At 34.5% G+C, this 22,231-nt stretch overlaps 2 protein-coding genes across 2 annotated transcripts in view; one reads left to right on the top strand and one right to left on the bottom strand.

Moving 5' to 3' along the window:
• Positions 1–22,231, bottom strand: part of LOC138306873 (propionyl-CoA carboxylase beta chain, mitochondrial-like) — a 59,111-nt gene that overhangs the window by 17,644 nt on the left and 19,236 nt on the right. The gene's annotated exons all lie outside the window — the stretch shown is intronic.
• Positions 5,846–20,639, top strand: LOC138307395 (beta-1,4-galactosyltransferase galt-1-like). The gene is made up of 2 exons (XM_069248119.1): positions 5,846–5,929; positions 15,209–20,639. Exon 2 carries the CDS (start codon positions 16,172–16,174, stop codon positions 17,702–17,704), a length of 1,533 nt encoding a protein of 510 aa, XP_069104220.1. The 5' UTR covers positions 5,846–5,929; positions 15,209–16,171; the 3' UTR covers positions 17,705–20,639.

The following is a 22,231-nucleotide window of genomic DNA, read 5'->3' as shown; positions in this document are numbered from 1 at the left end:
CACTCAGCCACATTGACCCACAGGTGTAAAGTTAGGTAAATATACTCAGATACAAAAACCACACAGCCACTATAGTACATGTGCAAGCTTGTGGTGAAATATACTCAAGATGCATTAACCACTAAGCCACAATGGCCCAAATGTGTAAGCCTGTGGTGAAATATATGTCAGATACCTTAACCACTAAGCCACAATGACCCAAAGGTGAAATGCTGTGTGAAATGTCGGGCATCTTTGACAAACCTTTCTCCTACAATTCATTGATTTGTCATCGGTTTAAGCTGTAAGAGATTTCTTTGTCAACCGCTATAAGGATATGACAGATTGTGCATGCTAACCTTTTGAACCTGAAAATAATTTTGTGACATCATGATTTCATGTGGTGTAAACGTGGCTTGCAATGTTGATGACGTCATCAATATTGGCATGCATTCAACGGAGCCATATTATGCCACTGTGAATGTGCTTGTTTTTCCGCTATTATCTCATCTTCATCTTTTTTATACGGGAGAAAAAGAATCATTCTCTACCTATGAGGGTGTGACAACGAAATCACAACCCTCTGGGGAATTCCTGAATGTCCAGCCCTCACCAAACCTTGGGTTGGACGTTCATGAATTACCCCTCGGGTTGTGATTTCGTTGTCACATCCTCTAGGTATAGGGAAAGGTCAATACTGAGGAAGTCGCTTATATAGGTTTAACTGTATCATGCAACAATTCAAACTGAATTGTCCACAATTAAAAGTATATTATTTTCTTCCATGATCAAAATATAAAAACCATGGACATTAACCTCATCCTCGTTGTAAACCCACAAGTCACCACTCTTTATTGTTTAACACAAACAATATAGCAGACTCCTGGGTTTGCAATGAGGCAACCTCACCAAAGGACTATAACTGTATATTTTTACAAGAAACTATAAATTTTCCAACATATTAAATCACTGTTATAAAACCACTGAACTGTTATCAATATGGTCACAGGTTATTCACCTGACCTAATCGACAAGGTGTATTCATAGCTCCGTGAATGCACATGAATGTGCACACTAAGATACACCCCTGCCCTACACGTTATGTCCCTACACTACCACCGAAACTCCCTATAGATAAGCACCTGTTTATTTGAGGGTCTTATCGTCAGGGGCCCCCCAAAGGGATAGCTAATCACCAACATCAGGAGCAAACCTTACAAAATTGTTTATTTTTAAAGAGGAAGCCATCTAAGTGGAAACATCCTAGTTTCAGTATTATTGGCTAAATTAGTGAGGAAATCTAAACAGCCTGATGTCAGTGTCTAAGGATTCTCTTACAAAACATCTCCAATCTCAGATAAAATCTTGACAAAATTTGGAGATTTTGAAATAGACATCAATGTTAATTGGCCTGTAGATATGGGTTTGAGATTGACATGCTCATCCAATAGGTTGTCCAGTAGAAATATGATACAGGTCCTCCTGATAAAACAAATGTCTTGTGAAAATCAGAGCTAGAGTTCCAAAAGAAAAATAAATAATGCTTAAAAGTCTTCTTCAAATCTTAAAGCACTGTAACAATTAGGAGTCTTGAATGTGTCGGATTACTTTTTTCTTTTGGACAAGGTTTTAATGCTATATTAGTGCATTTATACATATATTTTCACTGTGGCGAAAAGAACTTTTAATTTGTTTTAATATCAATAGCTATACATGTAGAAGTTTATGCTGTGTCGATCATCAGTGACCAGGGGGTAGTTCAATTGGTAGAATATCTGTCTAGTGTTTGGAGGTCCCCGGGTATGAACCCTGCATGGTCTGGCGGCTACCTTTTCTCCTCTACTATTACAAAACTGTCAAATTTGCCAATTGGGAGTACACTAATAGCAGAGGGATACATCAAATTATGTGTTGTTGTGTCCTCTGGGGTAAGGGCTTGGAGAAAGGAAGGAGGAATAAAGCAGGATTGGGCTGAGTCGATCATCTGTGACCATGGGTCCATCATTAGTGACTAAGGGACTATGGGTCAATCATCTGTGACCATAGGTCCATCATCACTGACTAAGGGACTATGGGTCAATCATCTGTGACCATGGGTCCATCATCACTGACTAAGGGACTATGGGTCAATCATTTGTGACCATGGGTCCATTTGTGACCATGGGTCCATTATCACATGACTATAGGTTAATCATCTGTGACCATGGGTCGATCATCTGTGACCATGGGTCCATCATCACTGACAATTGGTCGATCATCTGTGACCATGTAGCCATTAGTTCAGTCAGTAAAGCATCCGCTATAGTTATTGAAGGTCTTAGGTTTGAACTCCATAACGCAGCTACATTTTCCCGCTACTGTTACATTACTTATAATACACTGTTCATTACACATTTGATAGAATACAGGATTCTAAATAATATGTACCAATTATGGACCTTTGTTGAGGTTTATTCTGTGTTATATCGGCCACATAGAATAAATAATGACTGAGGGCCAAACCCAAGATTATTATTAAAGATTTTATAAGGGTGATAAAACACCATATGGACCGAAATAAAGCTTATAAGGTCCTTAATTTTTATCGTTTCTTCAACAATTGTCAAAAAAAATCTCTAATTAATGCTTATGAAGTATAAGAATAGTGTTGGTCAAAGAAAGGCGCCCTAAAGAATACAGCATTTGTGCAATGTTCACAAAGGAACAATTGACTCTGTGTTTCTAAAAATGGAAACACAGAGTCAATTTGTTATATATTGAATGTCACATGACCATGTATTAGCCTATGAAAACAGTGGAAAATCAGAGCATATCTAATAAATTTAAATAGTAGTTATGTAATACAAAATCTGATTAATATCTAAATCTACCAATATCATCCATTCCAATAATATCTGCTCTGAAATCAATTATCTTCTCACAGGACCATGTGTAATAGAATTGTATACATTTAGTATTTATAACTTTGTGAACTTTTGACTTCAGATTTTGACAAGAAGTTTACAAGCCCGGAGTTGGTAGGGGGTCTTTTATCCATAGTCAGATCAGCCAGTCTGTTGAGTGACTCTTCAATACCATGAAAGTTTTACTGCCATATGAATCATTCCCACATTTGTCTACATACAGAACGAAATTGATAAGGATGATGTTGATAAATATTTTGTGACAAGCATTGAAATTCCACTTGTTATCAAATATACACTCTTTACCACCCACCTCCCCCCATAATTTCATGGCAACAATACAAAATCAACATGAGCCAAAAAAAGAAATATGGCATGGGTAGGTGCGTTTTGTTTTGTGGAATTGGAGATAGATCTGATGATCAATTTTGTTAAAGTGAATAGTCTGGGCAAAGAAAACCAGTCAGTAGTATACTGTCTAAATGCATTAATTGGCTTTCCAATAAGTCCTTACATATCAAAACCACAGTCCAGTTCTGCTTACGTTGTCCAATTTTGACTTTTTAAATTATGGAAAAGGCCTGTGTAAATTCTGCACATTTCTAAAAATAACTCTTTGAAAGTGAGGCTGCTTGAAAATGTCAACACAGACATAGCCATCCGGTGGGACATGTTATGATTCCTATGATATAAATCAACTTTTTTGCATGCTGAGCGATTTTGACAGGAAATTTCATTTTTGTATTTCATAAATATACTTAGGTTCTTACATGACTGTTCATTTAATATGAGATTTTATGAAAAGTGTCAAGGAAGGTTTTATTTTTGCGAGCCTTGGCGATTAAAAATTAAAACTTCTAGGCCAGTTTCATAAAATCTCTATATATCAAAGAATATTTCACATCAAAATGCAGCAGAAGCCACCATTTTGTCTCGCCGTCCTCGAAATCCTGACGTCACATCATTTTTCCTGACATCATTTTGTTGTTTCTGTTTGACATCACCATGACATCACCATGAATTTCTAGCCAATGAATATCGCCTCAGGTCATAAGTAACACTGGTGATATACGCAAAAATTTTACACGAGGGAAATCACTGAAGCTACCCGGGGATATATGAACCTTTGCCTGACTTACTTTAAGAACCTGTAAACTTAAATTGAGTTGTGTTAATTACCTTGGTACTACCAAAAGAGTTACCTTTCACAACATGAACACTGTTTACAGTAAAACACATATGCTATGCCACTTATCAGCTATAACAGTACGTACATTCTTCACATTCCCAGAACTACCAACTCAACAGATTTACTGTAAAACTGTGTATCTGATAACGGTTTTTGTTAATCTGATAACAGTTGAAGTCAAAGAAAAGCTTAAAAACTTATCATTTAATGTGTCCGAATTCAGAAAAACACTAAAGCAAATCCAGATTTCAAATTCTTTGTGGAAAGATTTTTGTTCCAGACAATACCTTAGTGGCTGCCATTACACAAATGTTCTCTATAAAATTTCAATTTTCAATTTAACATCTTGTAATTTTCTTCAATCAAAAAATTAATCTGAAAATGAAATTTGAAATAGACAGCTTACCAACACAGAATGTACATGATTGTTTATAGATGAAACAAATAAATGTATGCAATTTAAAAGAAATATGATATATGCATGATTTTAATTCAAAGTTTCCACTTCACAAATTCACATAAGATCTCTGACAAGAGGAAGACAGAATTGCTTTAGCTTGACAAAACTTAAGGTAAGTGTTTTCAATTCAATTCTCTTTACATCAGATATTGGGCACTTCATTCCTCATACCATTCTCATTTATCTGTTTACATTTCCCTATATAAAATGATTTCAGATCATTTACTTGATCTTATATCTCTAATTCAGTTATTTTCCTCTTCCTTCCTTATTTCCAGTATTGTTTCTACTTCTTCAACTTGTTCTCCTTCTGGTTGTAATCATCCTTCAAATTTTTTATTTATCATCTCTCCATTCCTGTTCCTTTTTTTAAATCCTATTATTTTCATCACTCAATTTTTCCATCCATTGACCCCTCCCCTGTTCCTCCCCTAATACCATATTGTTCTCATCCCTAAAACTTTCTATTCGTCATCACTCCTCTTTTACAGATATTCCCATCCTTCAAACTTTCCATCTACCTCCACCCCTTTCTGTGCCCTATATAATCCTTTTATTTCAATACCTCATACTTTCCATCCATCTCCCCTCCTCTTTCCCTCCCGTAACCCTTTTTTTCATCCCTCAAACTTTCTATCCATCATTCCTCATTTTTCCTCCAATAACTTTTATTTTCATCCCTCAAACTTTCTATCCATCATTCCTTCTTCTTTCCATTTCCCTTTTTAAATCCAATTACTTTTATTTTTATCCCTCAAACTTTCTATCCATCATTCCCTCCCTTTCCATTTCACTTTTTAAATCCAATTACTTTTATTTTTATCCCTCAAACTTTCTATCTATCATTCCCTCCCTTTCCATTTCACTTTTTAAATCCAATTACTTTTATTTTTATCCCTCAAACTTTCTATCCATCATTCCCTCCCTTTCCATTTCCCTTTTTAAATCTACTCTTTTTATCCCTCAAACTTTCCATATATCACCCCTCCTCTTTCCCTCCCATAATCCTAATATTTTCATCCTTCAAACTTTCTATCCATCACCACCTCCTCTATTCCAGATATTCCCATCCTTCAATCTTTACATCAGTCACCACTCTCCTCCCTGCCCTCCATGCTAATGAGGTTTTATTGTCAATAGAGAACTGAGGATTAGCGTACTTCTATTTATCATCGTTGAGATCTATCACTATCTGTATCCCATCAATTATACTCTCCCATCCCTCCAGTACAAAATTACCCTGTGGGAGCCCCTCCGCATCCCCACGGCCAATCAGATCACTGAACAGTTCCTTCAGATGTGGGGATAAGTGGAGTCTGGGACTTTGTAAACAAAGAGTTACTCATGTGAAGCATGGAGTGCTAGCAGTGTTACCCAACAGATGCTAGCCTGATACAGGTGAGTACAATTTATAGGTATACAGTATATAGGTACAATGTTACACATATCTATATAGGTAAATATACCTGCTACTGTTACTCATGTATTTGGAACTAAACTCCATGTGTTCTTCTGTTTATTATGTCAGATTCTTAGCCTAAAGAATTATCAGTATCTGTTCCAGTTTAACTCTATAACCACACACTACCAACTCTTCCAGATCAGTTCTATCAAACATATCGGCAAAGAGTGTCTGAACACATTTTTAATAAACTTAGTAGTGTCTTAGGACATTATCAACTCTACCTTACACTATGTGTATCATATCCAAAACATTTTTTCAACAGACGTTATTTTTAGTACATAATTTTGGGAAATACCATCAACACTCTACCAACTGAACGCTATCAAACTAACGCATATATGTATAGTGCATCTTATCTACCGGTAAAAACATTTTCAACAGACTATATATATATGTTTTGGGATACTAAATCAAATCTCCAGTCAAACTCTATCAAACTTGCACATAGTGTACATATATACCCTAAACACATTTTCAACAAACTAGTGTACTGTCTTGGAAAGATAAAGATTGATTGATATATATAAATTGATGGAATCTCAGAAACTTAAATCTTTACATAGACAAAATAGGGACCGAAGGGAATATGAATACATATTATTGCATATAAATGTAAGATGTTGGTCAAATATTTTCTATGGTAAATCATTCAATTATAAGAATTTACCAGAATATTAAAAATGATGGTTCTAAATTAGATGACAGTTAGTTAATAACATTTAGATAATTAATCAAATTTACAATTTTTAGTCAAATTACTCTTCATAGGTATTGTAATGTAACATTAAGGATATCAGCTCAATTTTAAGGGTTTTTAATTTATTACATGTGAAGATTCAATTCGCTGTTTCGACGTCTGGCGCAAAGATGGTCAAATTAACGTGCGGCATTTAGGACAACATCGGGAAACATAAGACTACCCGCATTATGCAAATTAAATTTTATTTATCTTAATTATATTTCTCTGAAGGTGATATTTATTAATGGTAAGCTGATGACATTTGCAACTTTACAAAATTATCAATATAGGTTTACCTTCCATCTTAAAAATCTAAAACCGTTTTGGAAGGGTTAGAGGGGCCTTTCATGACTAATTAGGATCACAATGGTTAATCCAGTATCTTTACATTTATAATGAATCCATATATATAGTCACCTAGCAATGGTCGCAGTCAAAAAAGTTGAAATTTTCAAAAGCAAAGCTCCTTCCTTTAACACAGGATTCTTAAAAATGTGTATGCTGTATGATACTGATAATGTCTTCAAGGAATTGTACATATTGGATGTATATATATGCTCTGAAAATGAAAAGTGCATGAGTAAATTTAAGGTATTGGTCTTAAATTTAAGAGGTTAAGGCTACAATACAATTTCTCCTCCCCTTCCCCTCTCCCACCTGACCTATTAGTTACAAAATATTGATTCAGATATGGAAATTAACAGCAACTCATTTCCTGGTGTGTTTTTCCAATATGATAAAATTCTACTGACGAATATGGCATAATGGAGTTACATAAACAACTGAAACTCTTTCATTCATTTGATGTTTGCTATCGATACGGCCATGTATGAGATCTTGTATCCATTAATGTCATTAATTAAAATCAATTAGTGAAACTCAGACAAGCTATAAAACCGTTGATGGGAGTATAAAAGTTCATTGATTTCAAATGAATTAACTTTTTTACCAATTAGTCTCTGCTATTGTATAACTCTCAATTGCATAAAAATTGCGTAGCTACAGTGAAAAGTAGTCTTACTGTCAAACCTGTCTATAAAGACCACCCAAGGCACAAAGAAAAATGGTCTTTATAGCCAAGTGGTTTACACAGGTTGAATTGTGTGAAAATTGGTCATTTGGTGCCCTATAAAAGTGTTCTAATTAAGCAGGTAGTCTTTATGCACAGGTGGTCGCTAATGCAGGTTTGACTGTAATATTGCTACCTTCCTGAAATGATTTTAAGACAATTATCAAATTAATTGTCTATACAGTATATATGGCGATAACTTTCAGTTTCAAATGAAAACATGCTGATCGAAGTATAGAGGTGTAGATTTTTGAAAATATCTGAGAAATAATGAATATTATCTACAAAATAAATTCTAAAAGATTTCTCAGAATTGAAATCATAACATAATAATTGAAAGTCAAGCTGTTCACATCTCTGTGCACCAGTTGTTTAAATTCGAAAAGGTGTCTGTTATTGATTGAAAGACAGACTCAATGTGTGTCTATTTGTTACAAATATCGTGCTGAATAACATCCAATTAATTGGCTATAATTTGTGCGGGAGACATAATTACATCATGCATGGTGATCACAGCTCACCTGATGTTGCTTTACAGCGACTCTATCATATATCCCTCGCTTGTTTGTTAACGTCAGAATCAATAAATCCTTGGTAGGTTTCGGTGCAAATCCCCAGGTGTTTTAACTACACTAATTCAAAACCATAAGGCTTGAATTTTTTTTAATTTTCTCAAGATATCTTTTGCATATTTTTGATAGGACTCTTTCATCTGGTTTTGAGGTGACAAATTGTGAAATTAAAAGCAAAATTTCAGGAGTAAATTGAAAATTTTGACATACCCTATAAAATGTAAATATTATTAATAGGATGCTGTATAATATAGGGATCGCTAACATTTGGAGACTGACATGCATCTTTATATTTATCAGTATTCAAAAGCTGATTGATACATGTCACACAAACAACTAATGAAAAACTTCAAAATTAAAATTGGCTCCAGTCTAAATAGAGGAATTGATTAAGTACAACTTAACGTACTTGTCTAATCCAGAAGTCATTCGGACAAGCATATTTGGCTGGTATAGACAGTTTTCCCGTTTATGCAGGTTTTTATTACCGGTAGTATTTACTTTAAAAAGGAAATAAGCTGGGATAGACCGTATCCAAAACATCAGTACCTGGCAACAGCCACACAATGGGATTCAAACCCATGACCGAGAGGTGGATCAAGGGCTTGTAGTAATATGTCTGGACACATCTTAACTACTCAGCCCACTTCCACACATAGGATCGAGGGCTTGTTGTAATATGTCTGGACATCTTAACAACTCAGCCACTTCCACATCTACAGACATTTAGGCTTTGCATGATCAGCTAGAGACTACATAGAGTCACCTCAGCTGTTTTAAAATAAATCAGTTCCAAGCTGTTAAAGACAAAAGATAATGCTCTGGTAGTATAAACTTTAGCATGGCCATGTAACGTTACACCTTTCAGTAAATCTATAGAGGATAGGAAGCAGAGGTCTGAGGAAACGGACTCTTAAGTATCCTTCCTGTTATCTAAGTCTCAACAAGCATGAATCAACACTACCGATAAAAAGTTACCATTAAAACACACAAACATCACCAGGTTTATTCCAGCTTATGTTGTAGCCCATTGTTAGAGAGCTATGATAAATCAGAGGCACTTAGGACTTCCAAGAGAATGGATACTTAAAAACATATATTAAATAAAATATTACCTAATCTTTTGTTGTTTGTATGGTTTTAATGGGTGGGAAAGCTCACAGTATAGATGTTTGAAAATTATTTGGATATTTTCTTTTTGATACCAATTCAAAATTGTACATACAAATCTTTCTTTCTATTTTATCTATTGGTATTGTAGTTGAATTAACATTACAGTAAAGAAAGCAAAAATCCACTGCAAACAAAAAAACATCTATTCATACAGTACGTTAATTTCTATAACAGGTCTGAAATATAGGCTGGGGTTTGTAATGTTTTGGGCTGTCTTGCGATTCAAAAGACATATTAGTTTTCATAACTTATGAGTCTCTTGAGATTTCACAGGTTACATTGAGTTCAACCAAGTCTGAGCCAATCTAATTTATGTCCTTCCTAGATCATTTTTTTTTTTAGCCAAACTCTGTGCCACATATGTCAGAGTTTGGTTTGCTACGTCTACCCAACAAACCAATAGACTTTGTACCTGAATCACCTTGGATCTCTTAGCTATTTCAGAATGGATGCTACAGTGGCTAAATGTTTAAGATGTCCGACATTTTACCATATACACATATTCTAGACTATTATCAAAGTTCACATGCTAAATACATATGCCATGAAATTGCAAAGCTTTCCTTTATCACTATGATAAAGCCATGTGCCACTAACAGTAAATCAGGGTATGTGCTGGGAGTTCCTTAAATGGAACCCTTCTCAGTCCCCTTATGTAATTAGATTTTCAGAAACAAAATGAGCTCTTTTCATTTTTTGTGCTTAAAAAGGATATTTGATTGAACAAATACATTTAAATGAACATCCCCTCCCCCCTTAATATATGCGCCCCTCCCTCTTTTTGAAGACTCAATTTCACTTAGCTCCAATTAAATGCAGACTAAAATACAGTAACCGTATGAAAACCAATGGTGTCTTTCTATCATTTCATTTGCAATTTGATAAATGGCTTACTTTGAGGTGCACTAATATTGTGAAAAGGTTGTCCAAATTTGGTCTCGTTCAACTTCAACCCCTGATTATAAGCACACTAGCTTGGTGTTTATAAGATTGAATGCAGTAAAAGATTTTATGTAATTGTAGGACATACATTTACACCTTGAAATGTGCAGCTGCAACTACAAGATCTTTTAAAGTGTGAGAAAGATTTCAAGGCATTCAGATCATCTTAAAACAAATTGTGTAACTTCTGGTATCGCAGAAAATTCCAAACTATCAGAATCCATATGTAAAGCATGCATATGATGTGTAGACAAATCTATTACAGATGTCCTTGACCTTGACTCAACCCTTTTTATGTTGAAACAACAGTCTTTAGTTCTCTTATATAAAAGTGAGGATCTCTATGAATTTTAATCTTTGGTATGTGTTAATGGTTATTCTACTTGAAACTTTTCCAATTTACTAAACCATTATTCTTTTGATAACTATCACTTAGATTAGGACAGGTAATGGTACAGGTGTTGCTTCGTCAGTAACCTCGTCAGCAGGTGTGCAGATTAAAGTCAAGTGGCTTAATATCAAAGCTGAACAATGCAAGACAAAACACCTGAGGCTAAATGCCAAAATTAAACAATAACAAAAATTCAAGCAATTTCATCTTTGACCTTAATTTTCTAATTTTACTAATTGTTATTTCTGTTACATTAAGTGGATCAATTAGCAAGTGATTATCAACAAAGGCTTGACACTATCAATGGGACTCAGCGAGTGATACAGATGTTTTGAGTTTGAATCCCATATGACCCACTCTGGGACACTCTACAGATGCTAACAGTTACTGACCACTGGTCAGTGTTTTCCTTTCAGAGGACTCTGGCTTTCCTCCATCTCCAAAACCACTGCCAAATCCTTAAATGACCCTATCTTATTTAAACCAAACAAACTCTGTATCTGATACGATATGAAAGTGAAAACAATTATTTTGATTTACTATGCTAACATTTCCTAATTTGTTAAGATCTATACAACAGCACACTAATCTAATCAAGTCTTAACTTTTATAAACTGATGAGAATTTTTCAATTTCAGTATACCTAACATTTCTATTCAGAATGTACACACTTCTGAGATGAATTTGGCTTTGTATAATCAGGAATATTTCGAGATCAGCGATAAAACTTAACAAAATGTACCTGGATTCCAAAGATGATCGTTTCTCAAATACCTGCTGCAGTAACAGCAGCTCGAAATAGATGTTGGATCGACAGATTATAGCCGAAACAAACAGCTCACCTGAGTACGAAACTTAAATTACATGTTTGTTTTAACTTGGAACAGTTGGACATCTAACAGGTTTGTGCCAATAATCCTGTCTGCCTTAGATAAACGCCTCCAGTAACTTCAGACTCAACCCATTCAAATCTGACACCTCTCATATAGATACTCCATCGTAAAATCAAACCCTATCAACCAAGATTTTAAAACAGTTCTATAAATTCCCAGTTTTATTTTTGCTTGAAGTACAAACACACGTTTGCAGTTGTACCGTTAAAATTGCCTGCACTCTTTGACTCATAATCAAAAGAAAACATCTGTTTTGCCTTTTACACATCTGTTACAAGGAGATAATGACAGTAATTCTTTGTATAAAGTCAGTGTACTGTACAAGTGCTTGCTTATAGCTGAGTACACAAAAATCCTCCAGAAATGCTATAACTACTGCTAATAAGAAGCAGAAAGTATGTTTTCCTATTTTTCAAACATCCTATATTATCTTCAGCTTTCAGAAAAAATGATTTTTATGATAAATTGCGCCATTTTGAATCAGTAATTCCTAGATTTGTGAACAAATGAATAAGACTGCATTACTACAGTACCAATCTGATCCTAATAATGATCATGATCACTGTAATCAAACCTGTGACCTTGAATGTAGGTCAAGGTTGTTATTATAAACAAATTTTGTTGCTGCTATATTCATCTTGGCAAGCTGATTATGGTCAATAAACGAAATGTATAGGCAATTAAGAAAGTTATTTTTAAATTTTTTTATCATGTTTGCTTGATCCAACTAACCGTAAATATGTGAAGGCAATTCAAATCAACTAATACACTTTTGTTCTATCTCTGCAAGCTGAAGGTGTAATTTTAACATATAAATTTTTTCTGAGTTATCCATGATAATATGCAAGTTTTCAGATTAAACTTTCCTGCAGGTTTATAATTTGAGTTTAAGTTCATTGCCATGTCCATAATTAAGCCAAAATTGAGTTCTATATAAAGAATTAGCGGCACTCAAGGATGAGAGGAGAGGAGTCTGAATTATCTATATGTTGTAGTGGTCTTTGAGTGTGTACATGTGTTCTTTAGATCAGTCCTCCGTAGATATCACCAGTACTTATACTCTAACTAAAACTGTTTCTACTGAAGAACACAGCACTCTTATATCAACACACTTCAATAGGAAAGGTCTTTTTCATCTGTGGTTCATTTACAGCATTACTTGTTTTAGTGTAAGTAAGAGAGCACTTTATGGATGAGGTGTGTTCAAATAGTTCTGTTAATGCTTTTATTTTGGTATTTTTAAACAATTATTTCAAAGAGAGACAGACATACAGCATTGTATGAAATAATTCCACAGTCAAACCATAATGTAACATTACCATGAAGACAGACACAAAACATTGCTACATTCTAAAACTTTGTAACATTAGGATTGGGCAAACTTAATGTAACATTTTTCTTATATTGTTATTGGACAGACATATACACCTACAATTGGACAGACATATACACCTACAATTGGACAGATATATACACCTACAATTCTAACATTCCTATTGGTTAAACACATGCACAACTTTGTAACTTTTGATTGGACAGATACATGTACAATTGGCAACATTTTGATTGGACAGATACATGTACTATCTAGTAACATTTTCATTGGACAGATACATGTACTATTAGTAACATTTTCATTGGACAGATACATGCAACAACTTTGGACAGATACATGCACAACTTTGTAACATTTTCATTGGACAGATACATGCACAACTTTGTAACATTTTCATTGGACAGATACATGCACAACTTTGTAACATTTTCATTGGACAGATACATGCATAATTTTGTAACATTTTGATTGAAAAGATACCTGCACAACTTTGTAACATTTTCATTGGACATATACATGCATAATTTTGTAGCATTTTCATTGGGCAGATTCATGCACAACTTAAATTGTCTTAATAACATTTGCATTAGACATTAACTGTAAACCTTGTAACAACTTTGCATTTTCATTGGCAGACAGAATTTTTGTAATGTTGATTGCCTGTTTTTTCCACAATTTTGAATCATTATCCTGTAGCTATTTCAATCAACTTATATTTAAGTCTATCTTTTTTGCTTTGCTTATTTTGCAGTTTTAGAATTTTTAGGAATGACTTAATAATTTTGAGATGTCACACCATATATATTTTTACTGGAACAGATCACTAACTCTGTGTAAAAGACAGAATGCATTAGGATAAGTATATGATATAGTCAGTAGTGGGTATCAGATACAGGTTTTATCAGAGGGGAGGAGCTTGGATTCTGATAACTCCTGCCGGAACCCATCAGTGCTGACAGTTTATAGACAACAGGCAGCTAAACCTGTCTGGTTTGAAATGCTCTCAATCCAAAACAAAAATTTCATACCAGGTCAAGCACATTTCAATATGCTGGAATCAATTAATTTGGATATGACCAATCCGTGGCAGTCTGACAAGGGCCTGATAGACTAGCAGGCCAATCACCACTGCTATCTCTGATTCTGTCAGTAGAACCACTGCCTTACACAAATATACACACTGATGATATATCAAACCGTCAAAATTAACCAGGACTGGATTCCTTAACAGAGTTTGGGAGCTTACTTTAATTCTTGAGATTTTTGCAAGCAAAGCCTATTCCCTGTAATTAGTGTCCCTACCCCTAAAAGCACTCATCCCCTTTTCTGCAGAAGGAGTTAAGTTGTATAAACGCCCCCTTCCCATAGATTTAAGTTGTTTTACAACATGTATTACTTCTACCATCGGTAGTGTATCCCATATTATATAAACTTGCAATGTACATGGAAGGCCTGTATCAATAAATATTTGACTTTTCTAATGTTCTTTGGTCCTATCAATATATTTATGTACATCTAAAGAGAGGTCTTAACATTTTGGAATACTGTTGTTAAAATTAATTGATGATGCTGAGACCGAAATGAAAATAGTTCTGTATGTAAATTGTGGAGAAGTGTAACAACTACATGTATTTATTTCCTTAATATACATATATTTAAATTTTACTATAATTATATAGTATCTCCCTTTTATTCACTATGTATCTTATATACCAGTGAAACTTGACTACCTTTTCAAAATGAAGGCTCAAAATTCTTATACAAATGTACCTATTTTTATATGGATTTTTAATCTACGCTCAATTTAACCGCACAAACTTGTAGATAATTCATAATTTGCCAGCACATAATTATAAATTTCATAACCTATTTTTTATACTTTAATACATTACATGAATATAAATACATGCATCATGTACTTTCTCATCAATCCATCACTGTAAGGGAACCATAAATTTCACAACCAAACACAGAATTTAAAATTATCTATAAATTCCCGAGCTATCTCTATATCAATTTCAAGCACTGCCAAGTCATATAACAATCATATCGTAGACATCACAAGATTTTTATGTTATAAACCTTTATCTGTTGCAGTGCACTCTAACATTTGATCACACGGAAATGGATGCGGACAGGTGTTGAAGATTTTTTTTCCCTACCGACCGACCTACAAACGAAGAATTAAATACTCTGGAACTGTCCAAGCTGAAATCCTCAGCAAATGTTTTAGTCATGTAGCTCTAGTATCATACACGTACAGACATCAAATGACGTCTGGACCCAATCCAGGGATATCCGATATAAATTTCCAGTGATGGAAAGTCAAAGAACTTGTACAACAGACATGAAACGCGTAAAACCTAACATCTGATGTTTGATTCATGTCAGCTTTACTGATAGGGACGGAAACCTCATGATCACGCCCAGTAATGCAGGGTAAAGGATAGGAACTGTGAAAGTTGTGATTACGCAGGGTAGCCGTAGTAACACCCGGCTACAGATCGGGGTCTGATAGCAACTGGAAACTGTGATTAGATGGGGTATCGGGGTAACCGCAGTGATGCGAGGTCGTCTCGGTACATCGAAGGACATATCAGTACTACCAGAACCACAGAGTAATATATAGAGGAGTTTATTGGTTTCTGCATCAGTCTTACAATGCTATCTTTTAGGTAGTGAAAAGTGTCTACTTAAAACTGGTTAGAAACTTGGCAGAATATATGTTTATCTGGAGTCAAATTTCACTTAAATGTTGAGGATTGTGCTATAGATTGACCAGAAATATAACTTTTTAGAGAGTGGAAAGATGTTCGACTACGTATATAAGTGATGTCATCGATGGCACGTTCTAGTGATATGATCATCATTACCGCCTGTAGCTGAGTTCAACATCACGAACAAGACATGTTTGTGGCAAATATTTTAAAATTGGATATTGTTCAAGTTCTAAGTGGATGAAACATTGCCTATATAAATGAGAGATACATTTTGGTGTTTACCAAAATTGTGATTGGAATTAGACTACGAATATAACACTGGAGTTGTCCAGTAATCACAATGAGGGTATCTCTCGTTTACAAACTCGTTCTACCTGGAATATTAGTCATATACACCTGTGTTATGGTCAGCTTACACCTAAGCTTCCATCAGAGGGCGATAGTGGTCACACAGCCCAACCAAAACTTCCTCCCTCAACTTCTACCGGAGAGTTCTGACGAAGAACAGCAAGTGTACAGACAAGAAAGCCATTTCGGAGTATACAACCAGAAAGACCGACGACCGTTACATGACCTTCACCCTTACAGGAAATTCAAACATGAACACCAAACTCTGAAATTGATGGAAAGTTTGGATGACGGTTCGACTTTACAAACAAAAAGTTCTACAAGTGTTGGAAACATATCTGTATTTTCTGTTTACCATGACAACAGGCCTACCTTGAAGAATGGACAATCCTTTATGAGAATTATTGGACTAAAACGATTCAACAGTGTGGAAGGTCTAATTTGTCACTTTAGTTACGGACACAGCACTTGGTTGAAGGTGCATGCCCATAGTTACGAAATGTGTGAGAACCATGGCCGATATTACGGTGGATGGATATTTTCTTGTGAGATCCCTGAGGAGATTCTTAACAATACTGTGCTAACAAAATTAACAAAGATATCAATATCTAGTACTTTACATCCAGAAAAACTAGTGAAACTTAAAATTACTGCGCCAACATTTAAAAAATCATTTGAAAAATCAATCAATAGTGATACCATTCCATCCATTTCACATTCCAATTTAGAATCGAAAAATTCACAAAAACAGAAATTTGGTTTATGTCTTCCGCCTATATTTGGTGATATATCATTGTCATTACTGATTCAATTTATTGAATTATCAAAAATTTTAGGAGCATCACATCTGACTTTTTATATATACGATATTACGGATGCTGTTGAAAAATTATTGATGTTTTATAAAGAAAAAGGGGAAGTCACTCTGGTTGACTGGAGGCTTTCTCCGCAGATAAACGAAAGAGAAATCTGGTACCATGGTCAACTGTTAGCAATTCAAGACTGCCTCTATAGACACATGGCCGATTTTGAATATTTACTTTTTGTGGACTTGGATGAGTTCCTTTTACCAGCTAATAATTACACATGGTCAGACATGGTGCATTCATTGGAAAAAATTGAAAATGATTCGCCTAACGTTGCCGGATTTTCTTTCAAAAGTGCCTTCTTTGATCCAAAACAGGTTCCAGATCCGTCCCAACAACTTACATTCCTACAGCTGTTACAGAGAAATAAAGTACTCAGTTCTGTGAGAACGAAATTGATGGTAGCTCCGCAGAAAATATTCGAATTAGGGATACATCATGTGAGTAAGACGATCGACAAAGACACTAGAATTGTGGAGGTGGACCCGGACATAGCTAAGATCCATCATTACCGACCGTGTATTATCAATTACGAACCTGATATGAAATGTTACTCGGAAGAACGGGATGAAACAATACTGAAATATGCAGTTCATTTGGTAGAAAATTACCAGATCATTATTCGGGAAACTCTAGATCTGTTTGTACCAGACAGGTGAGTGTATATAACTTAAAACATGAGGAACTTTGGCAAAGATATCAAAGAAACAGACGTCATATATCGGAATTGTATGTTCGCTATTCTGACAATCTACAGCCTCCATCCACAATCATTTTGTTATGTGGCCCTTGAAATACTCCTAAATATACATAAGTGCCTTATTTTGTCTGGTGCAGATTCCTTATCATATCATATACCGCCTTCAACCTAAAGTGTGTCTGTACAATTACAAAATCATGCACAAGCTCTAAAATTAGAAATATTTTTTTTTTCATATTTCTTTATAGAAAAGCCTTAATTTGTAAATTTGTATCATATGTAGAGATATGTACTGTTAATGTACTTTAAAGCATTATGAGTTTTCAATCAATCACTAAAGATATGAAATATATGGTGGAGACATATGTACAAATATATGTGATAATGTATCAGCAGCGGTCTCTATATGATTTGCTTTGGTCGGGATCAACGTCCCATCAACAGCAACAGTCAGTTTAGGACGTGTCAGGTTCATAGAGAATATTGAGATACTGACATGCTGTCCTTACCTAGCAACTTAGACTGGCCACCAGACCCTAAGTTGCTGATAAGACTTTCTCAGTAGAGTTCTTTGCTAGATTATCTCCCCTAGTTTAAAACTTAGGCATGTAGTAGAGACAAAAATAATCAAGCCAAAGTTTAGTGATTTTTTTTAATATTCTAGAGACTGGTGGCCAGTCTACTAGCAACTGTCAAACATCGGTTTTGAACTCATGATCCAGAGGTGAAGGGTTTAGGTTATAAGTTGGACCAGCTCCTCTATATATGAAATCTTTTTGTGATGGGAAGGCATTGAATGGGTTATTACAGTATGCATCCTTTTTCATGGGGGAGGGGGTGGGGTTAAACAGAGTTTGTCACCACCTTATAATATATAATTCAAATTCTTATCATAAACTTTAAATGTAAGTTTTTACTGATAACAGTATAACCATTGATATTTTTTGGCAATCATTTATAACATGTAAGCAGCATGATTGGCATGACTGGCAACAAGTTATAGGTAAGAAGAAGATAAGATAAGATGTACCAGTAAAACAAAAATAAATACGCAAACTTTCTTAGATAGTACAACCCATGTCCTGATATTTGGGAAAAAATCCTCAATGTAATATGGCATAACCAATTATCTGGAATCAGTTGCAAATTAATATATATTAAATAAGGTTGGATTGGCTTAACATCCTACAAACAGATAAGGTCATTAAAGGACAAGGTTTAGGTGGTGAAGGAAAACGGAGTATCCGGAGAAAAACCACTGACCTATTGTCATTACCTAGCAACTGTCTCATACGGTTTGGAACTTGCGACCCAAGAGTGGACTGTGAACTAGCCAATTCTGTGTCATAATAGAGAATATGTGATGTACATGTAGATGTAATTGTATTGCAGATATTGCCTAACATACAGATGCCATGTCATCTATCGGCAATCATGTGATAGTAAATGCCATTATACTTGGTTGCCTCTATCGGAGTGTTCCTGGACCCTTAGGAGTCTGATAAGCCTAAATTGACCTGACTACCTTACAACATGGCTGGTGTGTATCACTGTGGATTTTAATGTAATACCCCACAGGAGCTCGCAGAAATCTGTCCCTCATCACATTAGCCTGCCAACCACAGCAAGTTTAACAGTCAAACGATGAAAAGATTCTTTAGTTTTCCAGGCTAAAGCTGATATAGCTGATTCTATTGCTCTTATACATATGTTATTTGTTGGCAATGTGTTATTGAATTCAAGACATAAAAATTTTACCAGTTAAGTTTTCAATTGAGCAATCAGACATTTGAAAACATATACAAATATAATTTATATGTCTTTATCAAACTAACATATTTATACATTTATATCACCAACAGGAATCTTGGTGTTATGCCTGGATAGACTTGATTTTTTGCTTAATACAGCACTTGATTATTAGGACTGATACCTTATGAAGAGAAAACAGGGTAAAAACTAAGGCTTAATCAGTATGATACTGGACAAAGTCTTCACAGTTGGACAGTACAATTAAAACTGTCTAAGCGACCACCTCTGTATTTTAAAAGACCATCTATATACCTACTTTCCGATGGTCCTAATTGACAAATTTCAACACAATTCAACCTGTGTACAAAGACCACCTGACTATAGAGACCATTTTTCCTCTGTCCCTTGTGTGGTCTTTATAGACAGGTTTGGCTGTATCTAATTATGTATTTAGAATTAACACAGAAAGTGTTAAATGATATAATTGAGTAACTGTTTATAAAAGTGATATGCTTTCTGATCGATTATTCAAAACTTGTAATATTTCGTAATGATTATAAATATATATAAAATGAGTATGATTTGATGGCCCTAATGCTTGTCATACAAAATCATAATTGTAATGTGCATACCACAGGGTTACCTCCCATGGTAATAGATTTCCGTAAAAGTATTTTATTATTATGTTGCGAGTGAAATTTACATGTCATTTTCTCCGAAATTTACACCACAATGAATACCTACCCACAAGGGTAGATAACTCTGTATGATACAAATATAGAATATGTACTGATATAAAAATAATTTGATTAGATTGATAATTGTTTGTTAATTATGGAAAGTGTTTGTACTTATAAGGAATAAGTATGGATTAATTCATGTGATTGATAAATATAAGTTATTGCACAAAGAAATGGAAAGAATGAATGTATGGTGTAATGTATGGTGTAATGTATGATGCAATGAATTTAAATTATATCTATGGTGGTATGTATATGGTTCTGAAATGGTGTGGATTTATAATTGGTCATGATAGATAACTGTACAAATCGCGATATTAATTTTCTATAAAATGTGATTTTGCTGGAATGTGATAAGAATGTATGGACTAATAACATTAAATCTATAGATATTTCTTCTAAGTGTTGTTTTAGTGTTTTTATTTCTTAATATATATTACTATGCATTTTTCTTCTACACAAAATTTAAGCGAGACACACTCATTGCTCAGTCATTTTGATTCTGAATACTATTCCATTACTGGTTTGTATAAACAGCTGTTGTGAGTTTATTTTTTCGCTGGAACAAATTTAATATAGATACATTAACTGGACAAACAGTAATCCTGTCTGTCAGAATATCCCATAAGGATTAATTATGGTGAAAATCTTGGCATTCCATGGATGTTCGTTGACACTCCAACGAGGAAAACAGTTTCTGATAGGATGAACATTCTAGATCTCCAGATGGTAATTACAAATTAGAAAAATGGAACACTCGCTGCACCGCAGTCAATTCAGGAAAAAACATGACAACTCCAGTTTTTGCAACATTTGATATACCAAGTTCAAATGTGGAAAGTGTAACATGTAAAATGTCTAGTGTGTAACTTGATCAGACCCGCCTCCCTCCCTCCCAATGTCAGCCAGTCCTACAAATGTCTTTAGTAATGGTATCATTTACAACAGCAGCTTGGCACTGCACACTAATGTTCCATAATGGTTGAATTTATTTCTTCAATTTTCACTATTTATCAATACAATTTTACTGTTTATGAAATATCTACAACTGTAATATAGTAGTTGACTTCTCATGCCTATAGATCTGCATGAGGTCAAACAGGAGAGAAAAATGATCCTATTCATATAATTCATTACACTATGACCACTAGATCTGTGCCATGCACAATGAGGACAAAGTAATTGGCTAAGCTTAATCTCTGATACACAATTCTATAATTGATGCTTAAACTAACCTTGACCTTTGGCTTCTATACCAAAATTGACCTTTGACCTCATGCAGTTTATCTTTAACTCCAAGATTAACTATAATTAGCACTTGGCCTAATAAAAGTACAGTTTGACCTTTAACCTGTCTCCAAATTAAACATGACCTATAATTTCCACAAATGAATACGTTTTTATACAACTGACTGTCAATTGAACTGATGTGTGAAGGTAAACTTCAATTCCTAACTTTAAGAATAACTACCGGTATATGAATATGACCTTGAACTATAACCTTTAGCCAAAACTAAATCAAAGTACTGAAAGTACTAAATGGCTCGGTCTCGATATTAGGAGGATTATATTTCTAAGGTCAATACAACTGTAGTTTTGTACAATAAGAAATAAATTTGGCTGGTGTTCCTTCCAGTTTGGACTTTTGAGGATTCCTTGGACACCAAGGTGTAAAATAAGAGACACATACTAAAATCTTGGAAGCCCATTCTAATATTTCCTATGATTTTATATGTCAAATGATTTTATGACACCTTTAGCGTTTTCCTTGTTAATTTGATGTTAATGAAAATATCCATTCTTAATAACTATTGTCATCAAGTTCCTTGGACCACAGTATCAGTTAACAAGTATTGTTTTGCAGCAGAGAAAGACAAGGGGCATACTTTTCTATGCCAAAATGTCTTAAATATAGAATATATCTGTCCTCTAGAAGACTTATCAATATCACCATGTGATTTTTGAATAAATTGGTCAATTGGTATACTTTTAAC

The sequence above is a fragment of the Argopecten irradians genome, chromosome 14 (assembly GCF_041381155.1).
Source record: "Argopecten irradians isolate NY chromosome 14, Ai_NY, whole genome shotgun sequence".
Classification (NCBI taxonomy): Eukaryota; Metazoa; Mollusca; class Bivalvia; order Pectinida; family Pectinidae; genus Argopecten; species Argopecten irradians.
Note: the sequence above shows the minus strand (reverse complement) of the source record. Positions and strands in the feature narration are given on the sequence as shown.

Excerpts from the sequence above, each read along its gene's own strand:
- LOC138307395 (XM_069248119.1), top strand. The coding sequence starts at position 16,172 with ATGAGGGTATCTCTCGTTTACAAACTCGTTCTACCTGGAATATTAGTC.